We start from the raw sequence: 26,907 nt of genomic DNA on the forward strand, positions 1-26,907 counted from the left end.
GTAAATGTCACTAACGACATCTTGTCACCTAATGACAATTCATGTTCATCATATTTTTTGCTGTTGGTGTTAAAACAAACCTGAGCAAAATACAAGCATCAGCTTATTGGACAATTCAGAGAATTAGAAATTTCACTCAGAAAAGAGATTACAAGATGATTTCCATATGTTAAGATATGATGAAGTTTTTTATTTTCACCAGATTGGTGAGCATTTAATTCATTGCATGAATCCTTTGTCTCTGATGTTTGAATGTATGCAATATCTAAACTGATCTTGACCTCTATCATTTTCTTTCACACACATAATTGCTTGCTCTTTGCATGATATATAGCATGACTTTTACTTATCTGTCTATTATCTGTTATAGATATATGGTTCCTTTATATATATATATATGTTTTTCACAAGGGAGCTGAGGAAGGGGACCTCAGTAACTCAGTAGATGACCCAGCAGATGGGATCAAAGGTCAGGTGGAAGATGGAGACATTGAGAGCATCGATGGAAAAGATGGCAGCCGCAGCAAGAACATGTCTCCTGGTCTGCAGCGGCTCATGGACGGTAAGGGATCACGAGTTTGGAACTGACCCAGTGGTATTTTTGAAAAAAGTTGAAAATGTGCAGGTTTACTGATAGATTGCAAACTATAAGAAAATTATGGCCTGAAATAATCACTAGATCTTTGACAGGTCAAGTCAGCTAAATATGGAATTTTATCAGTAACAGTGTCATTTGAATGTTGACATTAATTCTGAAACTGGTGTTATGTTAGTAACATTAAAAGACTGTTGGCTTAGTCCTGTTGTGGTTTGGTTTTCTGATCACACATCATTAGTCAGTACTCATGTAAACTTCGTCATGGCTAACATTTTCAACTTCTAACTGATCTAAAACTGGGTCATCGCAGCCTGTGTTTAGAATTATGAAATGAAGGAGGGGGGTGTGACAAGGAGACCACCCACCTCCCATTTTTTAAAGCTTTTTTATAGTTCACAAGGAAATTCTGTGAGAATTTGACGGAGAGAATGCCACCCACTTGACCTTGTCATTGCACACACACAGTGACACCGTAAAATTGTCTCTGACAGATAGACCACTGAAAGAATATAGAATTTAATCGTGAATTAGAGAAATACGATAACGCTGCTTAACTGTATACAATTTTGTTATACGCCTATAAAACAGTTCCTTTATAACTCCTTACGAAAAAAGTTCAACATTTTGACTGTTCCGGCGACTGTTGAACCGGGAACTGTTAAAATCAACTGTTAAAAAAGACTGTTGACCGATGACGTTATATGGCACTAACTTGAGTTATCTTTTCGTGTCGTTTGGATAAAGAGAAATGGCAGATGCACATTTTGCGACAGCAACGGAAGATGAAATTTCAAATATGGAATAGCAAGAATAAAAAAAAAATTGTTCATCTTTTTCTAGAATCAATTGTATTAAAATGAAGTTTAGGCCTACTTATTTCTATTTTATTCTTGTTAAAGCTTTTATACGCAAGTCACATGATTCTTGGTCTGCTGATTTGTTTATGTAATGGCGATGTTCACTGATGATGAAATACAGAATTTATTAGATGAAAAGCAGATCAGAAACACAAAAAATATAATTATGAATTAGGATATTGGGTATGTTTTCTTTTAAACTAGTGGAATCGGTGATAAATGTACGCAATCACACTAGCTGTCCCATTCAAAGTTGACAAACCATGTGGATCTAGTAAAACAACCTTAGAAACAAAGGTGTATAACAAAACAGTTATTGACTGGGTCCTCGGACAACAGCTGTGTTGTTGGACCCTCGAACAGACCAGTTGTCCTCAGCCTACGGCTTCGGGCAACAGATCCGTTCTTGGGTCCAACAAAACAGCTTTTGTCCTCAAGCCCATGCAGCCAATAACTGTATACTGTTAAGATTTACTTTGCAAGGAATAATGTTCTTCATGGTTATCATTATGACAAAATATGTAAAATGAAAAAGAAAATAGGAGCATTGTGCATTCACTGGAGATATTTTGATTTTTTTGAGAATTTTCACTAGCTGTCAGAGTGTACATCAAGTTGTTACTGTCAGTTTGTGTTCAGTACTGATTTTGACTTTTTGCGTGAAAAATTTGATTTTAAGTGACAATACATATACCTGTAATTTTTCATTTGTATATGATATTAAGATTAATTTTTGTAACTCACATTCTCATTACTTAAATACTTAATTTGATTGTAAAAAGAATACAGGGAGGGGGAATTGCTATAGATGAAGTTTTTGACATCGAAAACATTCAATTTAATGTTTTAAAGATATACTGTTTTTATACGCCCGTCTTAAGACGGGACATATTATGGTATGGCGTTCATGTCCGTCCGTCTGTCCGTCCGTCTGTTAGCTTTTTCATGTCCGACCCGTAACTTAAATACTACAAGGCCTAGAATCATCAAACTTTGTCTGTAGATACATCTTGGGTAGAAGGTGTGTCGCACATTAAAACCAGGTCACTGTGACTTTTCATTAAGAAGATATCCGTCTGTCTGTCCGTCTGTTAGCTTTTTCGTGTCCGACCCATAACTTAAATACTACAAGGCCTAGAATCATCAAACTTTGTCTGTAGATACATCTTGGGTAGAAGGTGTGTCGCACATTAAAACCAGGTCACTGTGACTTTTCATTAAGAAGATATCCGTCTGTCCGTCCGTCTGTTAGCTTTTTCGTGTCCGACCCGTAACTTAAATACTACAAAGCCTAGAATCATCAAACTTTGTCTGTAGATACATCTTGGGTAGAAGGTGTGTCGCACATTAAAACCAGGTCACGGTGACTTTTCATTAAGAAGATATGGCCATATATGGCAAAAACTTGTCCGGCTCATAACTTGAAAACTATTAGACCTAGAATCACCAAAATTGGTCGACTAATGCATCTTAGGTAGAAGGTGTGTCGCATCCTACTTTAAGGTCACTGTGACATTTAATTAAGGTGATAAAAAAAAAATGTTTTAATGGGTACAATCTATACTGTTAACAATATGTGACGGGCGTATCATGTGCCGTGGCGGTGCACTTTATTTTTTAATGCTCGGCATCATAAGAATACATTATTATAGTTCAATTCAATCAAATCTAATTTACATATATGTATACGTGCAATCAGTTCAAATGAGTTGCTTAAATTGTGTCATTGCTGGATATAGTAAGGGTAAATAAAAGTAATTAGTTGTGCATGAGCATATGTCAATGTTTTCATTTGAAATAAACTTCTGCAAAAAATACAAATTCTTGCAAGGATTGTGAATATTGGTATTTAAAGTCCACTTAAGGGAGATCAATCCTCATGTGATGTCATAGGTTTTTGCAAAAATCTTTATTATTTTAAACTTTGTGCATGATAGAAATATATCTTTCAGAGGAATTTTATTCACTGGATAAAATAAAAAATCTGGTAAACTATTGATAGTGAAAAAGTTGTTTTCCACAGATAATTGATTATTCATAATTCAAAAAATATATTGTCCAGGGCAAAAACTCCTATGCTGGTATTTTCTCTACCGTATGTCTATTGTACGTTTTCCCTAATATTCACTATAAATTAATACATATCTATAATTAAGCAGTTTTTCTAAACTGTTGACATTAAAATGTTGTCATTTAAACAAGTTTTTATCTATTTTTAGTATTCAGTTTTACAAGAATGTGTCATTTTTTTTATATTTTGATCGATACTTCTGTTTTTGTATGTCCGACATCTTAAAAAAAAAGGGGGCAACATACATACATGTATACATTTCGTTGGTTATCAATTAAATTAAGCTTTATTGAGTGGAAATTAATGCAGTTTTTCCACTTTCAACCATTAATATTAGTAAGTCACATAGGGTGGAACTACCTTAATTAATTTGGAATGGTAAAGTAATGGTCACTGATTGTACATGTAGCTATACTAAATGTATCTACATTTGTAAATACAATTGTGTCCATACCTTATAATGTAGAAGATGTCTTTGACATATATATATGAAAAATTGAAATATGAACATTTTCTGAATGTGTACAGTTGTCCAATAAACCTGGGATCTTCTAATATCTTTAAGACTTATACAAAAAAAAAAACCCACCACCATGACCGACAGAATCCCAGATGGACTGTAGACAAATTGTATGATCAGTGATTTATATCGTTGCAACCAAATGCAAATCAGGATTTCACAGCTTTCATTAATTTGAATATATAGAGATAATCTAAAAGGTCAACATTGCATTTTGTATTCTCCAAGTTGTTAATTTTTCACAGATTGAGATTAATGTTCTCTGTTGGTTGTGTCCAGCAGTCCATGCCATGCTTGATTCCCGCCCTTCCCTGGTGTTAATGAAAGCCGGATTACAGAGTGATTCAAAGTTTAACATTGTTAGCGAGGGAACATGACCTTGCTTGATCCAATACTTGGTACAATTTGAGCCAGTTTTAAAGACTTTTTTACACAATACACTTGGGATTTAAAACTAACTAAATTTCACTTCTGTAAAAGCTTTTTTAAAGAAATGAACAGTACTAGTAAGTTGTGTTTTGAATAAGGGTTCAGTTTGGGGATCTGAAGAGGAATAGAGAAATAGAATAGTCCTCACATTTGGATCTATGATGGACTTTTATCTGTTCATTCATTGGAAGATTTAGTATGTTATATAGACGAAGGACTAAGAATTTGGAGAAAGAGAGGAAAAGAAGAAAACATTTTGGGTAATTTTGCTAAACCAACGATTTGTTTTAATAAGAAAGAGAGAAAAGAAAACCTCACCAAGATGACTATCTGATTATTTGTGGTTTCAGAAATAAGTAGTTATGATTGCCAAGATGATAGGCTTCAAGGCACTATTTGTCTTAGTTCACTTACATCTAACAGTGGAATAAAATTCAAATGATAAAATTAATGAACTTGCATACCATAGTATATCAGACCAGTTTTCTTAAAATCATACTGGAATTGTCTCCCACACCTATACGAAAGTTACTATGGATATTGAATGTAATATTTTTTCTGCACAAGTAATTTTGTACAGGAAGTGGAAATGAGTAAAACGAAATAGACTATCAGATGCCACCTGAAGTATTTTTGAGGAGTCATCGAGTGATGGTTGTAAACCTGCCCTTTTAGATTTGGGAAAACATTGTCGTACATGTTAAGTCCCATTACCAAGACCCAATGCTTCTGGTCACATTGAGTTTTGCTTTCTCGACAGTCAAATTCCATTACAGTTTTTGGGATGTCATAATACATCCCACAAACCCATTTATTATGGTTCCAAAATTTCGATGTCTTGTTGGATAGAATTTTGAACTTGAATTAATTGAAGTCCGTTTTATTTTCCACATGGCAGTGAATACGCTCGTGAACAATGGATATGGAGCACATGCAGGTTTACGTGAATACGATGTCAATTACACAAATTCGAGTATAAAATCAAAGGAGTTGCATTTTAATCGATTATTTAAAAACAAAACCAAAATTCACATAGTGTATATTTCATGAAATTTGAAAGGCAAAATTTAAAGATTAGATTATCACATATTTATGATAATGGTTATTCAGCTTTTAAACCTGGGAAAATTATAATTCTGTTGTCGTCATGATGTTTAATGCCATAAAAAAATTGAAAAAGCTACACCCCCAAGTGCAAAAACCATTAAACTAAACGAATTAATTTAAACGGTCTGACTCACTGCCAAGCCAAATTGACCCTAGATTTCTATGTGATTTTGTAAATATACATTGTAACAGAGTTTAGTTGTGTTTCTGTCAATATAATTAATACCTCCTTAAACATATGTAATTATACAGAATGATCTAATTTATAATTAATGAATATTCACTAAGCTATACCATTACATGTGCATAACGTTCGTGATAGCCTAGTGTTTAGGGTGCTGATCAGAAAATTCTAGGTTCGATCCAAGGACTAACCGCAGCAAACCTAAAAAACCTGAAATAGAGAGTGACTGTTCCTTTACCAAATTTAGGATCTTTCAGATGAGACGTTAAAAACAAGGTCCTTTAAAACAATAGGGATTGACATAACTTTTGCAATTCTTAATCTTGTGAAAAACTTATGTATTTCTGTTTTGTAATATTGTGTTTTATGTGATTGTATACCAACATGTTTGGTCAAATCAAATAAGTAAATGAATAAATATGATAAAAAAAAAAACCACTAGAAAATTCGTGACACTGCACCTACAGCTGATAGCAGCTATGCATGAGTGAAATGAGACTTAAAGCAATAAACACATTTGGTCATCAAAATTGGTACCGTATATAAAGTAATCATCAATAAACAATGAATATTTACAGTATGTATGTAGTTAGCACACTGATTTTGACTACGGATAACTCCGTTTACCTGATCAGGATATAGGGCTCACGGCGGGTGTGACCGGTCGACAGGGGATGCTTTCTCTTCCTTGGCACATGGTCCCACCTCTGGTGTGTCCAGGGGTCCGTGTTTGCCCAACTACATGTATCTATTTTGTTGTTTATAGGAGTTACGAGATTGATCACTGTTCGTTATCTTCACCTTTCACGTATGATAAAGTACAATCAATAAATATAATGAATGTGTACAGTATATATGATAAAGTATACTCATCAATACACATAATGAATGTGTACAGTATATATGATAAAGTACTCATAAATACACATAATGAATGTGTACAGTATGTATGATAAAGTACTCATCAATACACATAATGAATATGTACAGTATGTATGATAAAGTACTCATCACATCAACATAAAGACTACATACATACAGAAAGCTAACTGTAAACCATGCTTATATACTACTCTTCAGGGATGTATAGGTATGGAGACCAAAAACGATCTCCGCACACAGGTACATTTACTATGTAAATCAACAATCCAGAATGTCTTTTGTGGGTTATACCTATGTATTTCATTAAGGTCCTAAAACAATTGTAGGGTTATTTCACTAATGACCCTCTCTGTTGTGACCGCTTTTTCATATGAACAATCCGCTACCCCTTAAAATAGTACCAATAGGTATTGCGGGTATCCAGGTTCATTCGTTATTACGGTTTATGGTCTTCTTTGTTACATTGGACTGAGGTAACCCTCTATTATCGACAAAAACTTGGTCTGATTTCCCAAAGGTCTTCTAAAAGTGGACCTGTAATTAAGATCTTCTGCATGCTTTCCTCTACATCCAAGATAGCGGCGACACGTGATCTGCTACAGCTATTGATTCATTATTAATGCTATCTTTTCATCCAGTCGCCTTGTTCCGGGAAAATTATTTCATTTCTTGTTCTGAAACTGTTGCAGTATGCACTCTTTGCTATCTGAAATGCACATGAGCTGCAAATGGATAAATGAATTTGTATGAAATTGAGCAGGAGACATTATCTATGTAATTGGATGCTATTTGTTTATAGTTCCCATGGAAACCATTACAGCGTTTTGGGAAATTGATTAATGGTTACTTTGTTTGAATTTTCTTGACGTTCCTAAGGTTCGCAAGGATGTAAGCTTTATTGCTTCAGATATAGGAATATCCTTTACATTATGATGGATCGATGTTCTACTGGAGCACAATTTATTATGAACTTCTTCAATCATAAGGCTTAGCTAACTGGTGTGAAGTTGGTGATTGTATTACTTTATGCAAGTACGCATGCAATGTTGTACATTGCCTCTTCATTATAATCGGCAAAAAGAAAAAAAAATCCACCTCGCAATGGATCCCGAAAGTGGCATTTAAATCTCCTAAAGTTTATTATTGATTTGAGAGAATAATTTAAGAAAATGTTTACGGTTCCGTATCGACCCATGCCTACCAGCGATGTTTATATGGTCTTGACGAGACGCCTGAAAAACAAGTCATCAGGTAAAGTTATTAAGGTTTAACCCATACACCTTATCAAATGCTGGTCATCAAATAGGAAACAATTTCATGCCACCTGTCTGGATATTTGTTTCATAGTGAAATTTGCAACTGTAATATTGCTCCTATACAGTTCCATGGGCTTTACATATTTTGAATTGGAATGAATAATCAATTACTCGGGATTGACAAAGAGATTTTTATTTTGGTTTAGTGAAACGGACCCTACTGCTAATGGGATATTTAAGCCATCAATGTTGTTGTACCAGATTTAAAGTCTTCTGAATAAATGCAGTGTATTTATGTTTATACGAAGGAAACTATAGTGCTTACACCGCTTCCATAAAAAATTGATGTCATGTATGTGAATTCGTTCTGTGAAGAAAACTGCATTTGGTTTTAGTCATATCGATTTTGATTTGTGAATATCAGTGTCGTCTTGGTCAGAAGCAATAAAACAGAGTCAAAAATGTAAAGAAAAAAAGAAATGAAAATGAATGTGCATCAAGTTATGCATTGTTTAACCGCAATACTGGGACTTCTCTATTCACTTGTTAGTGTTAATTTTGCAAATCTGCGACAGCGTACCTGCAATAATGTGGATGTTTTTATTTTATTGGTAGGACCTTATGCTCAGAGCAACACTGATATGGTTCTGAAACGCCATAAAACCAGACTGGTCAACCAACAACTCAAAGCGAAAGTCATCTCGGAGCTGGATGGTAGGTGTTTCTTTACAGCTTTTCATGAAGAGCTACTGCTATTCAAGGAAAATGGTTTAGTGATAGAAATGCCCTCTGTGATTGCTTCAAAATTGAATTGAAAATGAAATCGTTTGAAAATCCATTTCTTATGAAGTACATGTACTAGGTTGTGTATGGGTAATGTTGATTCTAGTATAATTTCAGAACTCGACTGAAGGTAGTTAATGTACCATTAGCAATTAATAATGCTTTAGATATAAAACATAGCGTTACTTATTGAATTAAATTAGGACAGGTTGAAAATTTAAAAACCTTGCCTAAAGTATTCCTTGTTGATAAACGCAAATTGGAGACGTGTATTTTGGATTATGCCTATTTCAAAATATATTCGGGAATATCTGTTACCTTTGTTGAAGCCTGGCCATTTAATCTTTGACCTACATACATGTAGGTACTAATCACAGAAACCAATTTCGCAAAAATCTTATTGATTTCATTTCTAAGCACGAGTTGTAAATATTACGAGACGATAAGAGTGTCTATTAATCCAGCATCATTGTGTGTCAAGATGGTCATAAACACACATAAAACAAAGTTGCTCAGTTTGTTTGGTCTAACTTATATCTAAGTAAGAGGGAGGGTTTGGAGCCTCAATATGAAATGAAATGCCCTGTACTCGACCACAACACGATGCATCTGAATGCCCTCCCTGTAATCGAACCAGCGACATGACTAAATGACTGTGACCACAGAAGTCACCCGCCCCACTGTACAAAATAAACACTGATTATTAATGGTTCCAAAACAATATCTTATCAAGTTCCCAACTGATAGCCGCAGTAAAACAAGGGGAGGGTGGATTGATTTTTAACACTAAGCTAATATTGCCGTCGGAAATAACCTTGTTTCCTATAGTTTTAAGATTGTATATCAAGATTATGATGGGCCAGTCAAACAGTATTCATTTAAAATAGATAAAACACGTAATCAGTTTGAGAAATAAATGCATACGATTCATAATTTAGATACATGTATTGAAAACTGTTAAGGAACGTAAGTAATCCATATATAAGATCAATACAACAATCTATGAATTAAAAAATACAGTCAAGGACTTCAGGAGAAATTATTTTCCCCCTGGGCTATTTGATTTAAAACAACAATGAATTACATAATATCCTTCAGCGAGAACAAAACACTAAGAATTTCTTAACAATGATGCAGTGTTCAGATAAACCCGTATTATTAAAAGCATTTAATGTGTTTTATCTACAAACTAGAAGTGTTGACTTTATCGTTCTAGGTTTTTTTTTATCTATTTGCCAGAAAGTTCAAACAATATATTTTTACAGATAATAACAAAGCTAAATCAAGAAGAAGGGGTATTTAAACATTGTGTTGTCTGCTAATATGTTGAATATAGCTTTATATTATGTGCATGGCATTGTCTTTATGACCTAGTTTAAATTTGCCATTATTATCACAAACGTTTTTGTTTTAGTCTAACTGTCACAAAATGCATGTAAATGTATATATACTAACTGCATGTAAAGTGTGTTTGATAAGAGTATTGAACTTTGACAATACTGTTTGTATTCTAGATTTCCCTGGGGATCCGGGTTAAAATAGGTTCTCAGTACCCACCTGCTTGTCGTAAGAGCTAATTGGGGCAGTCCTTTGGATGAAACCGCAAAAACATAGGTCCCGTATCGCAGCAGGTGTGACACAATAATGATTTCACCCTGCTCAATGGCCATAAACGCCGAGTATAGGCCTAAATTTTGCAGTCCTTGACCGGCATTGGTGACATCTCCATATGAGTGAAAACGTCTGGAGGGAGACGTAATAAGCAAATCAATCAATCAATCAATCAATCAAAATCCAGATATAACCATAGTAAGATGCATTTAGATCTTTGGGATAAATTTGGTTTTGACAGTGTGTGACTAAAGAAGTTTAAGAAAATATCAATGTATAAAAAGAAGTTAAGGATACTCATCGATTGCAGAGTAACCTCTACCACGAAAAAGTGATTCACAATATCCTCTCCTTTATTGTATACTTACAACATTTGAATAACCTCAGATAATTTCATAACCTGTGCATTCTGCGTCCAGAAAGTGTTCAGAGTATTGTACCATATTTTGATTTAGTGTAAGATTTTGGAGGGTAGTCAGTAGCAAATTCCTTATCAATAGTAGAACTGTTACCGAGTATATGATGTTATATGTTCAAGATAGAGGGCTAAACGTCGGGTGGGACTGATCAACAGGGGATGCTCACTCCGACGAGGCACCTGATATCACCTCTGGTGTGTCCAGTGGTCCGTGTTTGCCCTATTCTTATTTTTGTATTCTTGTATTTATATATGTATATATACTTATCTAATGTGATGGTAGCAATATGCAAGGTGCAATGTGTAAGGTGATCTGTTGTGTTTTATGTCAGTTCCAGAAGAAGGGGTTACCAATAGCGAAAACCCCGATAATTCTGAGCCCCAGTCCAACAGTAACGGAGGTAATGATTGGCCAACCCTAACCTCTAACCCCCAATTCACTGGCGTATTTGTCACAGAATGATTGTAATCTCTTTTGATTCAAGTAGTCGTTTGTTTCGAATTCATTGATGCTCGACATAGCGAGATTTATGACGAGTAACTTGCACATGTATAAAAAAGAAAGAAAACAAAACATGCAACTTCACTCAGCAAAGTTAATTTTAAAGATAGAAAAAAGAGTTGATCAAGGAAATAGATGCTTCATTTTTGAAAATGGAGAATCTTTGAACTTTCTTTTCATTGTCAAAAATAAATAAATAAAAATAAATGCCCGAATGCCTCTGAACAACAGGGTATTACTTCATTTTCTCTAGAACTTGCAAACTAAATCCACAACACTTGAAATCCGTGACATCAATTGTTTTGCAGTGTATCTTTTTACAGTCTTGAATTCTGAAAGTGTGTTGCGTTTATTTGATGTTGTCGATTTTTCTATATCTGTGACAAGTATGCATGACTTCAGATTAATCTTTGTAAATCCTGTCTACGTGCTGGATGGTGTATTATTTAACCGACAAGTGGTTTTTAACAAATCGTTAACTACATTTTTGCGTCTCATTTAACACTTAAAAAGTAAATTATGAAAAGATAATAAAAATCACAATTTGTTTCTCATTTAATATTGCTTCAGATGTAGATTTAAGCAAATGAATAATACCAGTCAATTTAATTTCACTGCTTTTAGGAATCTTATATCTGTTGAACAACGCATGCTTCATTTGTTCACGCACATAAGAAGGCAAGAAGATACAACTTAATAGCACAAATATTTAATTATATTAATTATGTTCTGTTCGGTATATGAATTAATCAATCTAAAAAAAAACATCTGTCTCACACTTGCATGTACTTCCAGTTAAAATTATGCTAACTGCATACATGTAAATTCGCATTTTATCTCACAAATGCTGTAACCAATTATCCACCCATATATAGGTGATTCTTAACTGAAGATGAATGGAACTGTAGTCAAAATTTAATTTCCTTTACTATTGGATATCATGATTTAAAAACATTTCCGTAAATATTTTTTTTATAGCTTGATTTTTATTAATATTGGATTCCTCAAATTAGGAAATTTATTAGCAACCGGAAATCAATATTCACGCTAGATAGACTAAGGTGTTTATTGAACTAATCAGGTATTTTTGGGTGTGCAGATCCGGAGGGCGATGTATCGGGGTCCCTGTCTAGAAGCAAAACTATGCCGTCCTTGGGGCGACCTAAGATCTCTCGAAAACTGTCCAACATAAACTGTAACTTTAACACTGATCGTCTGAAGGCAGCAAAAGAACAGGCGGAGAAAGCCATCAAGGTAAGTAAGGGATTTGGGTATTTAATAGCTAAGGAGATTGCTGAGAGACAGTACAGAATAAAATGATAGAATTGAATTATGGGAATTTATCCTTTTAATGACAACGAAATGGGTAAAAGTGCATTATGGACTTAAAGATCGGAGAAAATACCAAGGTTAAATTTAGAGAGAAGATGGAACTTCTTCTTTGGAAAATAAAACAGTCGGAGAAATTGATGGTGACAGAAAAAATAAGCCTATATTGTTAGTAACAGTGCAGAAGTTGCGATATATAATTTGCAACTGATTTGCAGTAATCAAGTGTTGAGGGCGTTCGCAAACGGGAGGTCTGGGTTCGATTCTCAATCCCAGCGACGTGTCAGACCTAAGATATTTATCATAGGTAGTGACTGTTTCTTCCCCGAGCACCTGTTGTTACAATAAGAGTCACGGTTCTTTATATGACCTTAGAATTGGAGGTCTCGTGTCACGGTAGGCGTTGGCATGAAAAAAAAACCCACCACTGCCATGACCATAATCGCCATGCATTGGTCAAAATATGTGGCACTTCATCAGTAGCTGGTGACGTCTAGACATGCATGAAAACATTTCGAATTGGACGTAAACAGTATGTAAAGAAACAACAAATTCGATAAATATTTTAATCGATACAGAAAAAAAAAATTACAACAGTGTATAAGCTCTTAAACGCCCCCACCATTTACAGTTACAAAGTTATAATACAGCCGGTATGCATACTAGTATGGATAGTGATAGTGAAAGGTACATTTCAAAATAAAGAAAAGAAGGGAAACACATGCAATAGAAGAGAAAACATACAAGGAATACAAACAAAATATTCAAGGAATACATATTTTATGTCATATGATTTAAGAGGTTTGAATACTAGTAATAAGTTTAATTAGAGGTTTTACTTTGGAATGTATTGGTATAACTCATGCATGCATCAACCATGTTTTGATAAATGTTTACTGACAAATCATCTTTTGCATGCAGAATCATTTGAATAGGTATTGGTACATCACATGTACATGTGCAAACAATTTAGTATCTTATTTCTTTGAGGTGTAAACGCAGCACAATGTAACCATTATTTTTATGATATACATATAGGCCATATTGACTTATGTTGTAAATCCTATTCCATTTGGTCAATTGCCATACTGACAGTTGTAAAACCTATTCCACTTTCTCTGTAAATTTGACATTTAGATAGATGTGTACTGTGTTAAAAAGTCACGGGGTATCTATATTTAAATTTTTTGCAATTCAGACTAGTAATAACTTGCTTTCACGAATGATATATGCCAGCGGAATAAAGTACTTTCATATCAAATTTAATAGAACCGGAAAGTGTTCACGATACAAGGCGGATACAACGCTGTAAGACAAAGCCTCCGGAAAAGGGGATGGGTAGAAAAATTTTACAAAATGGCCACCCCTCCAAAGAAAACACCAAGAAAACGTCGTAAAACGGTTGATGACAGCGATGATGATGATGATGACGACGATGATGATGATTATGACGATGATGATGACGATGGCGATAGTGATAGTAAGTTTCTCGTATCCATTCTGCTATGAATGTTTGATTCATTTCTAGGGATTATGTGCATTCATGTGTTTTACATATCGTTTTATTTTCACATTTTCATATCATTGTTGCAGATGATCAGCCGAAAACTCCGCCGTGGGAAGAGGACGATGGAATTTACGGAATAATGGTATGCAGTTGATGAATTCCTAACATTTTGTCTTAAAACAATTGCAGCAGGAAAATAAAATAACGACTCACCCGTTTGTGTATTTGTAGTCACGCATCGTGAGGAACGTAAACCCTACCTTTATCTGGGTATTGAAAAGAGATATCGTTGACTACAGATTTCTGACACGGGACCAGATGGTCAACCACTACGTAAAGGCAGGGTCCTTCACCACTAAGGTAGGATTAGCCAGGTCTTCTACAGTGCATACCATTTTACACCCACCATCCTAAAAATAACTATACAGTAGAAGTAGATATCTCCATTTGAGTAAGGAAATTCTCGAGAGGGACCTTAAACAATATGCAATCAATCAATCAATCAATTACAGTATACATGTACATATGTTCGTACCTTTTAAAAATGGTAATGACTCATGTGGGGTTGACGACACATACACTTATATATAAACTCAGGGAGTGTTTTAGGTGGGGCTATGTATAAACTTATTCATAAACATGAATGATGGTTTTGTAGTGGGATTATGTATAAACATGATTAATGTTTTGCCGGTGGAATTATGTAATGTTTCTGTATGTGGGATTGTGAATAGATAAAGAATACTATATTGTAAGTGGGGTTGTTTAGAAATATGAGGGATAATATATTGGTGGGATTATGTATACATGTATACTTGAGTACTGAATTTTGGGTGGGATTATGTATAAACATGGTGAATGTTTTGTAGATGGGATTATGTATAAACATGGTGAATGTTTTGTAGATGGGATTATGTGTAAACATGGTGAATGTTTTGTAGATGGGATTATATATAAACATGGTGAATGTTTTGTAGATGTAATTATGTGTAAACATGATGAATGTTTTGTCGATGGGATTATGTATAAACATGAGTAATGTTTCTGTATTTAGAATGAATGCTGTTTTAGGTGGTATAATATATAAGGAGTATATGAATGTTTTGTAGGTTGGATTGTGTATAAACATGAGGAATATCCCCTGGTTCGACAATTCAGACCCGGATACCTTTTATCCCCGATGTTACCGCCTGAGTCACGAGGAGGAGAAGAATTCTTTCATTGGTATAAACTGCGGCTTAGCAATATACATCATTACATGGAATAAATATCAAATACCAAAAAAACTCGATCATTTAAAATGTTGACTAGAAATGTTGAGAACGCTTAAAGCAGTTTTAGAATAAGGACCTTTTAATGAATATTTGAAAAGATAATGATAAGACTGTAATTATGATTCGATGAAACGAATGTAAAAAAAAAAATCCATCCCCTTTTTAAGGTTGATATGAAATTTTATTAAATCTTGAATTAATGTGAATGCTGTTACAGAAAATTCAAAGAAATCAATTCATTTATTTTTTCCGTTTTATTACAGATGACTATAGGTTGACAATGTGTGCAAATATACTGAAAATAGTATCTAGTCAGTACAAGAATGAAACTATATCTGAAGAAGAGGAAAGTAGAGAAAATGGAGAGGAAAAAAAGGATCTTGGATCAGAGAAAACGGAAAGTGAGAAGAATGAAGAAAATAGTGAGAAAAAAGACTCCGATTCTAACAAAAAAGATGTGTTTGTTTGCACTAACCCGGAGTGTACTCGATCTAGGCCTGGTGTGTCCTCTGGCAATATCTGTGCTCATGCTAAGGAACGTTTAGAAAAGCTAGAAAAAGAAAAAACGGACAGTGAAAATAAGGAAAATAAACCAAAGGAAAAAACTCCAGATATAGTTAAACCCATTGAAAGTGCTAAAACGCCATGTATGTAGTCCATATTACATATTTGGAATTTTTGATAACAAATATTTTAGGGAAAGAAAAATTAAACAGGAAAAGGTGTGGTTTGTGGCAAATTTATAAGGGCATGGAAACTTATCTAACTTTAAAGAGTTCAAATCTTGTTTACAGAATTCTATGTGCAGTAAAGTTATTGAATTATTTTTTTCCCAGCATCTAGTCGATCTCTAAAACAGAAAGGAAACAAAAAGAAGAAGAAAGTAACGGTACCTATGACGTGTCTGGAGAGAGCCATAGAGCAGTGTGACAAGTTCATACAGGAGAGATGCCATGATGATCTAGACGTTCTAAACGATGTAAGTTTCCTGACATGTTTACGATATGTCCCTTTCATTGTCCACGGGATTTAAGTAAATTTCTATAGGATATAAAAGACGGCCTTATTTTCGAGGTTTCTTTTATTACTTTGAGCGTATTTGAAATGAGAATTGCGTTTGCTCTTGATGTGTTTTTAAACGATTGTTGAATTTATTTCCTTTACCGTTTACAGCCACATGAATTAACACAGCAACAATGGGATGAGACTTTGAAGTGGTACTACCAGCTCGTAAAGTGAGTTCTTTTGAATGTTATATGAAGGTTACAAAAATTGACAAAATATTTGTTTTAATATTGGAAATTTACCACAATTTCCATTTGATGTACACTACTATATACATATAACTGTGTATATGGACTCTGATTTTACATGCTAGCGAAAATAGTTCTTTCATTTCATTATGACATGTGAAGTACTCGACTCGAGCAGTAGGCTATACAGGTTCGTTATGCTTTGATGACACGAAACTTCAGTTCTTAAAGCCACATACGAGTTGTCAAGCGTTGTAGTGTTAACTGCTGAGAGCAGTTTTAACCTACACCAACGTGTTGATTCGCCGGGTACAAATATTTAATCCACCACCTCCCGCTTACAGAGTTCGTGACTGGTATGAATAACAATGCTGAAAAACATTCTAAATTTGTAAAATATTTGTGTTTATTGTTTTTATTTTACTTACTCCATAAATATTGCAAGTGAGGTATTTTACTAAACAACGTGATAAGTATATTCATTGCAAAACATTTATAGGTGATTTTTTTGCGTATCCAATAAGTTAGCAAAATTGCGAAAAAAATATCTTTAGGCAAATACCAGATAGTGGTGATTAGATATTGCATTAGGGTACTTCTAGAATACATTATGAAATTTGTTATGATGGGATAGAAAGTAAATGAAACAAACAAGCATGTTGACTTTGATTAACAGCGATGGTGGCCAAATAACCAACGTGTCCGGTAGTCAGTTAGCAGAAGTAGATAGGCTTTTATACAACCTTAAACTCCACATGCCTCAGTATGAGATGGATGGATATAAAAATATCTGGATTGTCAAACCTGGAGCCAAATCAAGAGGGAGAGGTACCATTCTTTGACCTTCACTGTATAACAATTAGAAAAATTAGAAATTATTGATGTCAAATGAGATTGTCTCAAATCAGATATGCTTAATTGCCAATTTCCAAAATGTATTTGGTATTTCAAGAATTTTTTATTACATTATGAAAGAAACAAATAGCTAAGTCTCTTTTAACTACCCACGCCTGTTTAATCTTGATTCTTTAATTTACTTTAGGAATTGTGTGTTACGATAAACTGGAGGACATGCTGAAATTAGTTAGTAGTCAAGTTGTACGCAAGGACAACAAATATGTAGTGCAAAAATATATGGGTAAGTATTTCTGCTTTATCAAAAATGAAACACGTAAATTATAAAGATATTAACGAATGAATATTATGCTGATGTCTGTATGGCATGTATTAAATTCTATTGTTCAGTAAATAAAACCTTCAAATGACCTGGATTTGTTTTCAGAACGACCATTTTTGATATACAACTGCAAGTTTGACATCCGTCAATGGTTCCTCGTGACTGATTGGAATCCTCTGACTATCTGGTTTTACCAGGACAGCTACCTCAGATTCTGTTCTCAGGAGTACACGTTGGAGGACTTCGATGAGTCCATACACTTGTCTAACAATGCAATCCAGAAACACTATAAGAACGGCCCCAGGCACCCACTATTGCCGCCACAGAATATGTGGACGCACGAGGAGTTCAAAGATTACATCAAGTAAGATATCTGAGTGCTACTATTGAAGAGTGTCTATAATGATAAAGGCAAACGTTTTGATAGGTTCAAGTAACGATTTGAAGTCGAAAATGCATGTCAAAAAGGAAATGGATATCACGTGTCTGCATTTGAATAAGAGAAGCCAGAGATCAATCAAGCTAAAATATTACTGTTTTAACTTTGAAACGTGTTTCATTACTACTGTGGGAATAAAGATAATTTCTCCTGATGAGAATGAAAAAAAAATATTAGAAACTTTGAGAATGTACGTACCTGAACTAACAGTGGTCCTTTCTTTTTAGGGGTCAAGGTCATGGTAATCAGTGGGAGGAATTAATTTATCCTGGCATGAAGAAGGCCATTATCTGTGCCTTATTATCTACACAAGATGTCATCGAATACAGAAAGGTACGGCACTTTTCCTTACAAATGTATCATGGGGTGATGGTGCCATTTCCTTAGCCAATCTTGTAACTGTGATTTTGGGTTTAAATTAATACCAGGCACTGTTTTTTGTGACGGTCAGGTTTTCTCTTAATCGGAGTTTTTGGTCTATCTGTCTGCCTGTCTGTCCGGAAAAAATTGACCTTGGCGATAATTTTTGAATAGATGGCTTTCATATAAAAATTTTACATTTGTATTTCTTGTTACAGGACCTTTTTTAGCAAAACTTTTGACCTTTTGACCTTGATTTCGGAGTTTGGCCTATTTTGGAAAAACTTAAATTATAAATGATTGACGATAGGGCTTTTATATTTCATAGGTATATTCCTTTTGACAATACTAGCAAAATGTATGTCCACATGGCATTGACATACTTTTAAAAAATTAGGTAATAACTTCTGAAAGGTTATGATAAATTTATCATACTCTTCATTGAGTACCAGAATTACCTGGCTGCCGTACGGGGGCATCTGTGATTCACAAACACGTCTTGTTCATTATTGAAATTGTTTTGATGAATGTCAATCCTGTGCTTTGTAGTTATGAGCGTGAAATTCATTTTACAGTTCTGACAATTCGGTACTCGCTGTCAGTTTTTCAGACAAACTGATATGATCATTTTCATGTTAATATGCATTGAATGTACAAAATAAGCAAAGGATTGACATATTTGATGTAGCACGCATTCTATGTTTTAGCCGTCTACATTTAAGGTGAGTTGTAAAGCACTTTTAGGAGACGTTTAACATGATTAGCTTTCGAATACTTTACCTACTAGACAAGTATTTTGTTAACTGATATCGAATACGAATATCAAAAGATTTATTGTTTCATAATTTACAGTACACTAGTTTAATTGTTGAAGTATTCGGTGCCTGTACATCCTCATTTTAGCGTATTTCATGAATCTATATAACAGCTGGAATTCCCCCCTTTTTAGATTATTATTTTTGAACACCCCATCCTTCTATTATAGTTAGAAATGTAATCACACTTTTGAAATTGCACTTAGAAAATATGCTTTCAATTTCACTGGAGTTTGTGCACGTGAGATTGTTGTAAAAATTAAAACTAAAATATTTGATTATTCTAGAAATAACACTCATATGCCATAGAATAGATTTAAAAAAAACATTTAAAGTTATTTTAAAGCGGATTTGCATGTCAACTAATCATTAGAAAGGAAATGATTAGCAAAGAAAATAAGCACGCGCATACTTGTAACGAAGCATGTGTTACAGCTTTAACGTTTCCAATTTCAGACTTTCGTCCATTGATACTATTTCAGGATGAATTGATAATTTATTGTTGTATTTCTTTGACAGTCATCATTTGAATTGTATGGAGCGGATTTCATGTTGACTGAGGACTATCGTCCATGGTTAATTGAAATCAACTCTAGCCCGAGCATGGAGAGCAGCACGGAAATAACTCGTCGTATGTGTACAAACGTGTTGGAGGACTCCATCAAAGGTGGCTCAATAAACACGCCAATCCTATCACTTCTTAAGTGACATTAAAAAGAATTCGGAACAAAAAGTGTCATTTATTTTCGTTTCCTTGTTTCTGATTTTAGAAAAATGAAAACAATTTTGAAAATTGAAAAGGAATAAACATTTTTAGAATGGCAGAAAACTTCTGTGTTGTATGAGATTGCTATTTAGGAGAAAACGAAAATTTATTCCATCTTGTTGTTAATGTGTATATACCTTTTTTTTCAGTGGTGGTGGACAGGAAATACGACAGAAATTGTGACATTGGGAGGTTTGAACTGGCGTACAAACAACCGTTAGTAACAGTGCCCCCCTACATAGGCATCAACCTCTGTGTAGAGGGACAGACAGTCAGGAGACCCAACGGATTCAATTTACGAAAGAGCATGGATAACGATGCATATTTTACTCCACGCAAACCCCCGGCGTTCGCCACAGAAAGCAAAGAAATTAGCATCAAGCCAACACCCCCCACAGCAAAGCGACCTCAAAGCGAAAGTTGTGATGCAGGTCACAAGAACACGAACGCATCCAATAGCGCTCCTGCGAAGGGTAAGTCCGCGCCCGGCGAAAGTCAGGATCATCAGCACAAAAATAACACACAAAAACGGACTAGTCACAAATCACAAAATGATCAAAACCAAGTAACACCGTCTACTAGTCACTCTAGTTGTAACTCAGAAAGCAGTGACAGGACCATTAAGGGCATGAGGGAAACTAACAAAGACAACAAAGATAGAGATAACTGCAGTCAGGTCTCCTTGTCTCAGCCACAGACTTTCCCAAAGGCAGAAAAATCAGGTTATCTGCCCATCTCTAGCTGCAGTGCTTGGACTGGTAAGAAAATGGTCTCCACTACATCTGTGTCCAGCAACTATACGATTCCCAACTTGGACAAATTCGACCGACCCACCTTGGCTGTGAATAACGTGGAGTCGACGGACCTCCAGACCATTAAACCAGTGAATACAGCACCACCTCCAATGTCGTTGGCCGGTGCTATCACTAAAGGTAATGGGGATGTGCAGAGCCTTTACAACCTGACAGCCCTTCCTGTTACAAAGCCTCCCCGCACTTCAAAAAAGCGAACCCATGTCCATAGGCCATTGGGGCATCAGATTCGAAAGCAAAAGGATTATAGTAAACGACCTGAAGTTATGATAAAGTTCCCTCGCGTTCCCTACGCTAGCATAAACGTGAGCTTTAAGGGACTGCAGGACCAGGCACCCAAACTAAAGTATTTCAGTATTAATAGAGAAAATGAAGAAAGCTTCCGTCCTGCTCTGACGCCAGTATTATATAACTAAGATATTGATGGTAACACTTTAACAATGCATGTTTGTCTGCATGCTCTGAAAAATCAAGATAGGCTAGGATTATGCTAGACAAAAACTGTAAAGGAAATGAAAAAAAAAAATAACCCATTTACGAAGCAGATTTTAAAACTTAACGATGACAAAGTGAAATGAATTTGATATTACTTTGTTTTCTAGTGTTAACATTTTAAGTCTTGTTAACTTTTTACTCTACTTCATTTTGATATAACCTTGACTAAGGGAGAAAAGTTTTGCATGCATGCACTGACTGTTTGTACTTCATTAGTCTCTTGAGTGTTTACTCCACCCTACACACGAAAAATGGAATTGGTCAACAGGAAAATTCACGTTGGAAATGTGTTGTTACAGTTTGCTAGAATGTCAATCATATATATATATACAAACGTATAAGCTTCACTTTGTCATTAACATGCATGGCGTCATGATATCCCATGTTGTACACGCCGATTTTTAAAAGAAACATCCTTAAGCATTAATATGGTAACATTCATAGATTTAACACCACATTAACACTCTCGTACTAACAGCAATGATCAAATAAATCACTTTTGTTTATTAACATATTTATTTTATGTAATTTATCGATATGACACGAGGTGATTTCATGATATTAGGAATTTAGTTTCGGTCATTGATGACCTTTCGTTCTGAAAAAAAGAAGAAGAGATGATGGCAAGGGAATACTGGTATTGAGATGCGCTAATTTTCAATATCTCGTGTCATTACTAATCGGAGAAGTGTACAACATGGGTCACCCCCACTCATCTGTGAAATTGAAAGAACTAATACACTTCCCAAACCTGGCCCCCAACATTTGTGACTATACGCGTTGCATAACAATACATGGAAGTTATATTACTTGATGAAATATACAAATATCTCAGTATCGTTTTGTGAAACTTTAAAACAATATTCAATATTTTTAAAACACGTGTACATATATTTTGCAGAGCTAAATGTAACAGTTAGGTACATTTTGATTTAAAGAATGAATCTTTTTGAAGGAAAACGACGACGTAGAAAAACTGTGAATGGTTTGGGGAGTCCTCCACATCAATCCATCACGTCCAGAAGACTTTTCTCTCTTCCACAGTACGCTAGGAGCCCGGTCAAACTGAATATGACTAAAGCATCACCATATGTTATGGTTCAAAAGCTTCCCGTCATCAAGGTTAACGTCATAAACCAAATTCAGGGTTTAGACTAGGGCTTTAACTCCATTACCCGGTCACAGTATGTTACTGCATTGGCTTAAGTCTCACCTGGGTGGCGGCGTCTTTTTCTCTGTGTTTTATCATATTTTATTTTGAATTCACAGCTTTTATGATACCGTCTTTTAGACCATTGACGTCTACGTTTCAGGGGTGTGATTTTTCCTCTTTTCAGAGGAAATCTTCTGATTGGCTCAATTTTCGAAAAAATAAAAATAAAATAATGAAACACTCTAGGCTTGATCTAAAGTGAAATTAATATTTCCCAGGTAGGGTGGGGTGTTTTCCTCCCTTTTTGACCAGTTTTCCTCTGATTTCTGAGGAATTCAATCACAGCCCTGATGTTTTAATCGTTTACTATCAGGTGTTTAATAAATTGGATCTTGTAGAGATTTCACTGTCAATGTTTGGCTTTCATTGCTCCAAATTAAGAGGATTTTTAAATTTATCTTTACTTTGTATTTATAGCCGTTTAAATTATTCCGAATTTTGTAATATGGAGTAATAATTTCATCTTTATCAAGAATATTTTCATGGAAATATAAAAAATTGTTATCTATTTCGACCATATATGGTAGCTATTTTGGCTTTCAGATCAATATGTTTGTTGTTTTCCTGCATCTTCATTTGTCGCCTTTCACCGGTGTGTGTATAACGTCATCACTTCACAAAAATATTCTTCAAAGACAATTTTACTTTTATTTCAGCTTCAGATTTGTTAATTGTTAAAATATTTTCAGATTATATATCCTGCTGTTTTTTTTCCCTTTAATTTCTGCATAATTACTCTGTAATACTGTAGAAAATGGTGTATCACTTCCTAATTTGATATCTAAAGGAAGGGCAATAATTTCAACAAGTTTAGTAACACACCTTTTTCCCGGAGTGCTCTTTCTTGCTCACTGCTTGTTGAAAATACCCTTTACTGTGCATGCATGCATTTCTTACTCTTCCCTCGTTATATATCTCTTATAATCGGGATTAAATTTACAATTGCATGTGTTAAAATTCTGGTGCCTATCCTCAACTGTATAAACTTTAGCCTGCCAGACTAGCTGCAATGCTGTGTTAAATAGCTTATTTTCTACTAAATATTGTGTAATTATATTCTTTTGATCTTTAGATGTTGCAATTTTATCAAATATCGTATTTTTCTTCAAAATACATTTAACTTATTTTGTGGTAAATATGATTATACATGGTTGCCTAATATTTTCACTAGTGAAAGCTGTGTTTCTTCAGTCTCCTACGATTCTCGTTTGGTTTTTGTTAATACAACCAGTATTACGCTGAAGTAAAGACAGTTTAGCTAATTTACGATATAACAATTTGATTTGATGATAATTCATTGAAGTTCTGAAACACTCACAAAACTAATGAAAACTGATGTTTTAATATAATGTGACAGACGCTGCTTATGTGATCTAAAAAAAATGCAATAACTTTGACTTTAACAGAAATTCAATGAAACTTTGCCGATATTAATCACGCTACAGTTTTGATATTCTATAAAACTATTGGAAGTTTGATACAGTGTGTTGAAGTTTGGGATGCGTATGAAAACATGAGCACATCTGTCTAATTTTGCTACAACTAACCCTTTTTGAATCTGGCGTGTTATAATGTTTTAACAGGTTTGAGTCCGCTAATCGATGGTGCTTGGGGGCGTACCTGTGCCGAGTGTGGCAATGGAATGAATTTACACCTTGATAACAGCAATCCTCAATGCATATGTAAACAAGATAGCCTTTGTGTTCCTCCAGGATACTCCAGTAGCGAATCATACCGCGCGGCGCGGGGATTCCCCAGCAGACCCAAAAGTAGTTACTCGCCTCGCCCTCCGAGTGCTTCTGCCTGCTCGTTAAACTCCACTGGAAGTTTCAGTTCGACTACCACCAGTTTCGGCGTCATGCCGAGCAGGCTGAGAGCTGATAAGAAGCTTCTCCGCTACACTGATGGGGGGATTAAGCGGCCTGTGACGCCAGTGAATTATCCTGCTTCTAATGCGCTGCCCCGGCTTGTGCGGCGGTACATAGGGCGGCGCTCCATTCAATGCCACGAGCTGCCGCTTGTGAATGCGTCGTCTGCTGTGTTTATTGACACGTCACAACTTAATAACCCACTGTCTATCACGCCACACGGATTCCCTAACAGATGAAGACAGGACTCGCTATCAATTAATTTGAAATACCAAAAATGTTGTAAGAAAGATTTGTTTTTAAAAATATTTGAATTGAAGCATTTTCTTGCTTGAAGATGAAATATAATCGCTGGTACGACTCCTTGCACGTGTATTTTGTTTGATCACTTTTATACTCTTGTGATCTGATTAATATTCAATGTTATTGTAATGTTAGTTACACTGCATTAATTAACCTAACATGATTATTTACAATAACAAAGCACTTTCTTTGTTACTAACATATCAGGAGAAGACAAGATAGGAATTGGCGTTTGCTGTTGTCATAGAAACCTTTCTTGATCGCCCTTTAAAAGCAGCTAGCCCTGGATACTATAATTTCGAGTGCCAAAATTAGAAAATTTAAACAATGATTTTGTTAAGTCTGGTGTAGTTTTCAGGATGATAACGGGGGAAAAGCAGAGCTTTCTCTTTATAAAGACCCCTTTTGCATTTGAAATTGAATGAAGAATGTTTTTGAGTGTTGCTGGATATTCATATCCATAACAAAATCATATATACACCACGCTTTCGCTTGATTTTGAAGATGTGACCAACTTTATAATGTGTTTGTTGTTAAATTTCTGTGATATGAATAGGACATTGTCATCAAGCCATATATTTTCAAGTGATTTTGTAATGCATTTTTGTATTATTTTTCTATTGAAGAATTTTAGAATAATATGTATCTATATATGATTGTTGCTTGTTATAAATTTTATTTGTTATGATCTTATTTAATTGCTTGTTTTTAATGTAGTCGTTGTTGTATACACAGAAATATGCATTTAGCTCCTAGAACTGCACAGCTGGTTGTTTAAGAGTGTTGAGAGGTTTTGAACTCTGGTATACATGTGTGAAAGGATGTAATTCGGACAGTATAATATTCAGCTTTTGTTTGCATGTAATGCAGTCCTCGAACAGCTTGAATACCATATCATGTTCATAGTTTATAAAGGGCAAAAACTAATATGAAATATTTTGTAAAAGAGAATGTTGAAGTTTTGCTCATGCTGTACTGTGATAACGTGAAATTCATGCATCGGATACAGTATTTTAGTGACATTTATATCTTTTTTCAGTCCACTATTTTTTGAGAAATTCAATAAAATGCTGGTAAATCTTTTATGTTTCACTTCTAAATATATTTTCTAGAGCTGTAGGAGCTATCGAAATTCCGTTGTACTTATTGTTCATGTTTTGGATAGCAGTATGCGGCCGCGTATATTACAGATATATATAAAGTTTTTGAACTGATGGCACGCCTTAGCGTGCAAGAACGTTCACCTGTGCTCTGAACGTTTCGATACAGATCCTACTATTTCATGAAAAGTAATGGCTTAGGAAGTGCATGCTAACATTCTTTAGAATGTATAGGAACATTTTACGACTAAGATATTAGCTACATATATTACTGAAGGTGATATTAAGGTCAGTTGCTTCAAACAAATCGAGTTTATCTGTTGAAAATATTTCTAAATAAAATGTGAATAAAATATGCTAAACGTGTAAAACGAGTTAAGTCAAGTTAATCAAATTATTAGAGTTTATTGGGTATTAATTTTCAAGCTTTTCCGTATAGATACACACTTTAATTGCTTGAACTCTTCACACATTTATTTAAAAATTGCTCTAGGTGCATCATGTTGGTAAATGAAAGGTGAAGATAACGAACAGTGATCAATCTCATAACTCCGAGAAACAATACAAAATGAGTTGAGCAAACACAGACCCCTTTACATATCAGAGGTGGAATCAAGTGCCTAGGAGGATTAAACATTCCCTATTTACCAGTCACCCCCGCCGTGAGCCGTATGTCTTGATCAGGTAAACAGAGTAATTCGTAGTTAAAACCGGTGTGCCAAGAACGGCCTAACAACGGTATGAATAAATATAAAACGACTCTACAATAAAGAAACTTTCAAACATTTTTGTCTACTTATGTAAAAATTGGAACTCTTGAGGAGTTACAATGTAAAACTTATACGGTACCAATTTTGATACACCAGATGCGCATTTCGACAAATAATGTCTCTTCAGTGATGCTCAACCGAAATGTTTGAAATCCGAAATAACTATGAAGTTTTAAAGCTAAAAATAGCCAAAAACAGCGTGCCAAAA

The 26,907-nt window shown here is 34.8% G+C and overlaps 1 protein-coding gene across 19 annotated transcripts in view; it reads left to right on the forward strand.

Annotated features, from left to right (window-relative positions):
* Window positions 1-25,911, forward strand: part of LOC125657095 (tubulin tyrosine ligase 3-like) — a 28,807-nt gene extending 2,896 nt beyond the window's left edge. For 2 of the 19 annotated variants that reach the window (XM_048887729.2, XM_056143339.1), the window contains 19 exons: window positions 412-562; window positions 8,520-8,618; window positions 9,953-9,982; window positions 12,318-12,472; window positions 13,817-14,027; window positions 14,141-14,196; window positions 14,286-14,414; window positions 15,164-15,278; window positions 15,592-15,975; window positions 16,165-16,307; window positions 16,502-16,563; window positions 17,258-17,409; window positions 17,624-17,719; window positions 17,864-18,122; window positions 18,425-18,530; window positions 19,265-19,279; window positions 19,892-20,039; window positions 20,288-21,070; window positions 24,242-25,911. In XM_048887729.2, the coding sequence (XP_048743686.2) occupies window positions 412-562; window positions 8,520-8,618; window positions 9,953-9,982; window positions 12,318-12,472; window positions 13,817-14,027; window positions 14,141-14,196; window positions 14,286-14,414; window positions 15,164-15,278; window positions 15,592-15,975; window positions 16,165-16,307; window positions 16,502-16,563; window positions 17,258-17,409; window positions 17,624-17,719; window positions 17,864-18,122; window positions 18,425-18,530; window positions 19,265-19,279; window positions 19,892-20,039; window positions 20,288-21,070; window positions 24,242-24,765 (3,618 nt within the window). In that variant the 3' untranslated portion in view covers window positions 24,766-25,911. Of the gene's footprint in view, window positions 1-411; window positions 563-7,319; window positions 7,900-8,519; window positions 8,619-9,952; window positions 9,983-11,048; window positions 11,118-12,317; window positions 12,473-13,816; window positions 14,028-14,140; window positions 14,197-14,285; window positions 14,415-15,163; window positions 15,279-15,591; window positions 15,976-16,164; window positions 16,308-16,501; window positions 16,564-17,257; window positions 17,410-17,623; window positions 17,720-17,863; window positions 18,123-18,424; window positions 18,531-19,264; window positions 19,280-19,891; window positions 20,040-20,287 lie in introns of those variants that run through there. The other 17 variants (XM_048887727.2, XM_048887731.2, XM_056143345.1 and 14 more) reach the window with 14 other exon arrangements.
* The last annotated feature ends 996 nt before the right edge of the window (window positions 25,912-26,907 follow it).

Source organism: Ostrea edulis, chromosome 7 (genome assembly GCF_947568905.1).
Source record: "Ostrea edulis chromosome 7, xbOstEdul1.1, whole genome shotgun sequence".
Classification (NCBI taxonomy): domain Eukaryota; kingdom Metazoa; phylum Mollusca; class Bivalvia; order Ostreida; family Ostreidae; genus Ostrea; species Ostrea edulis.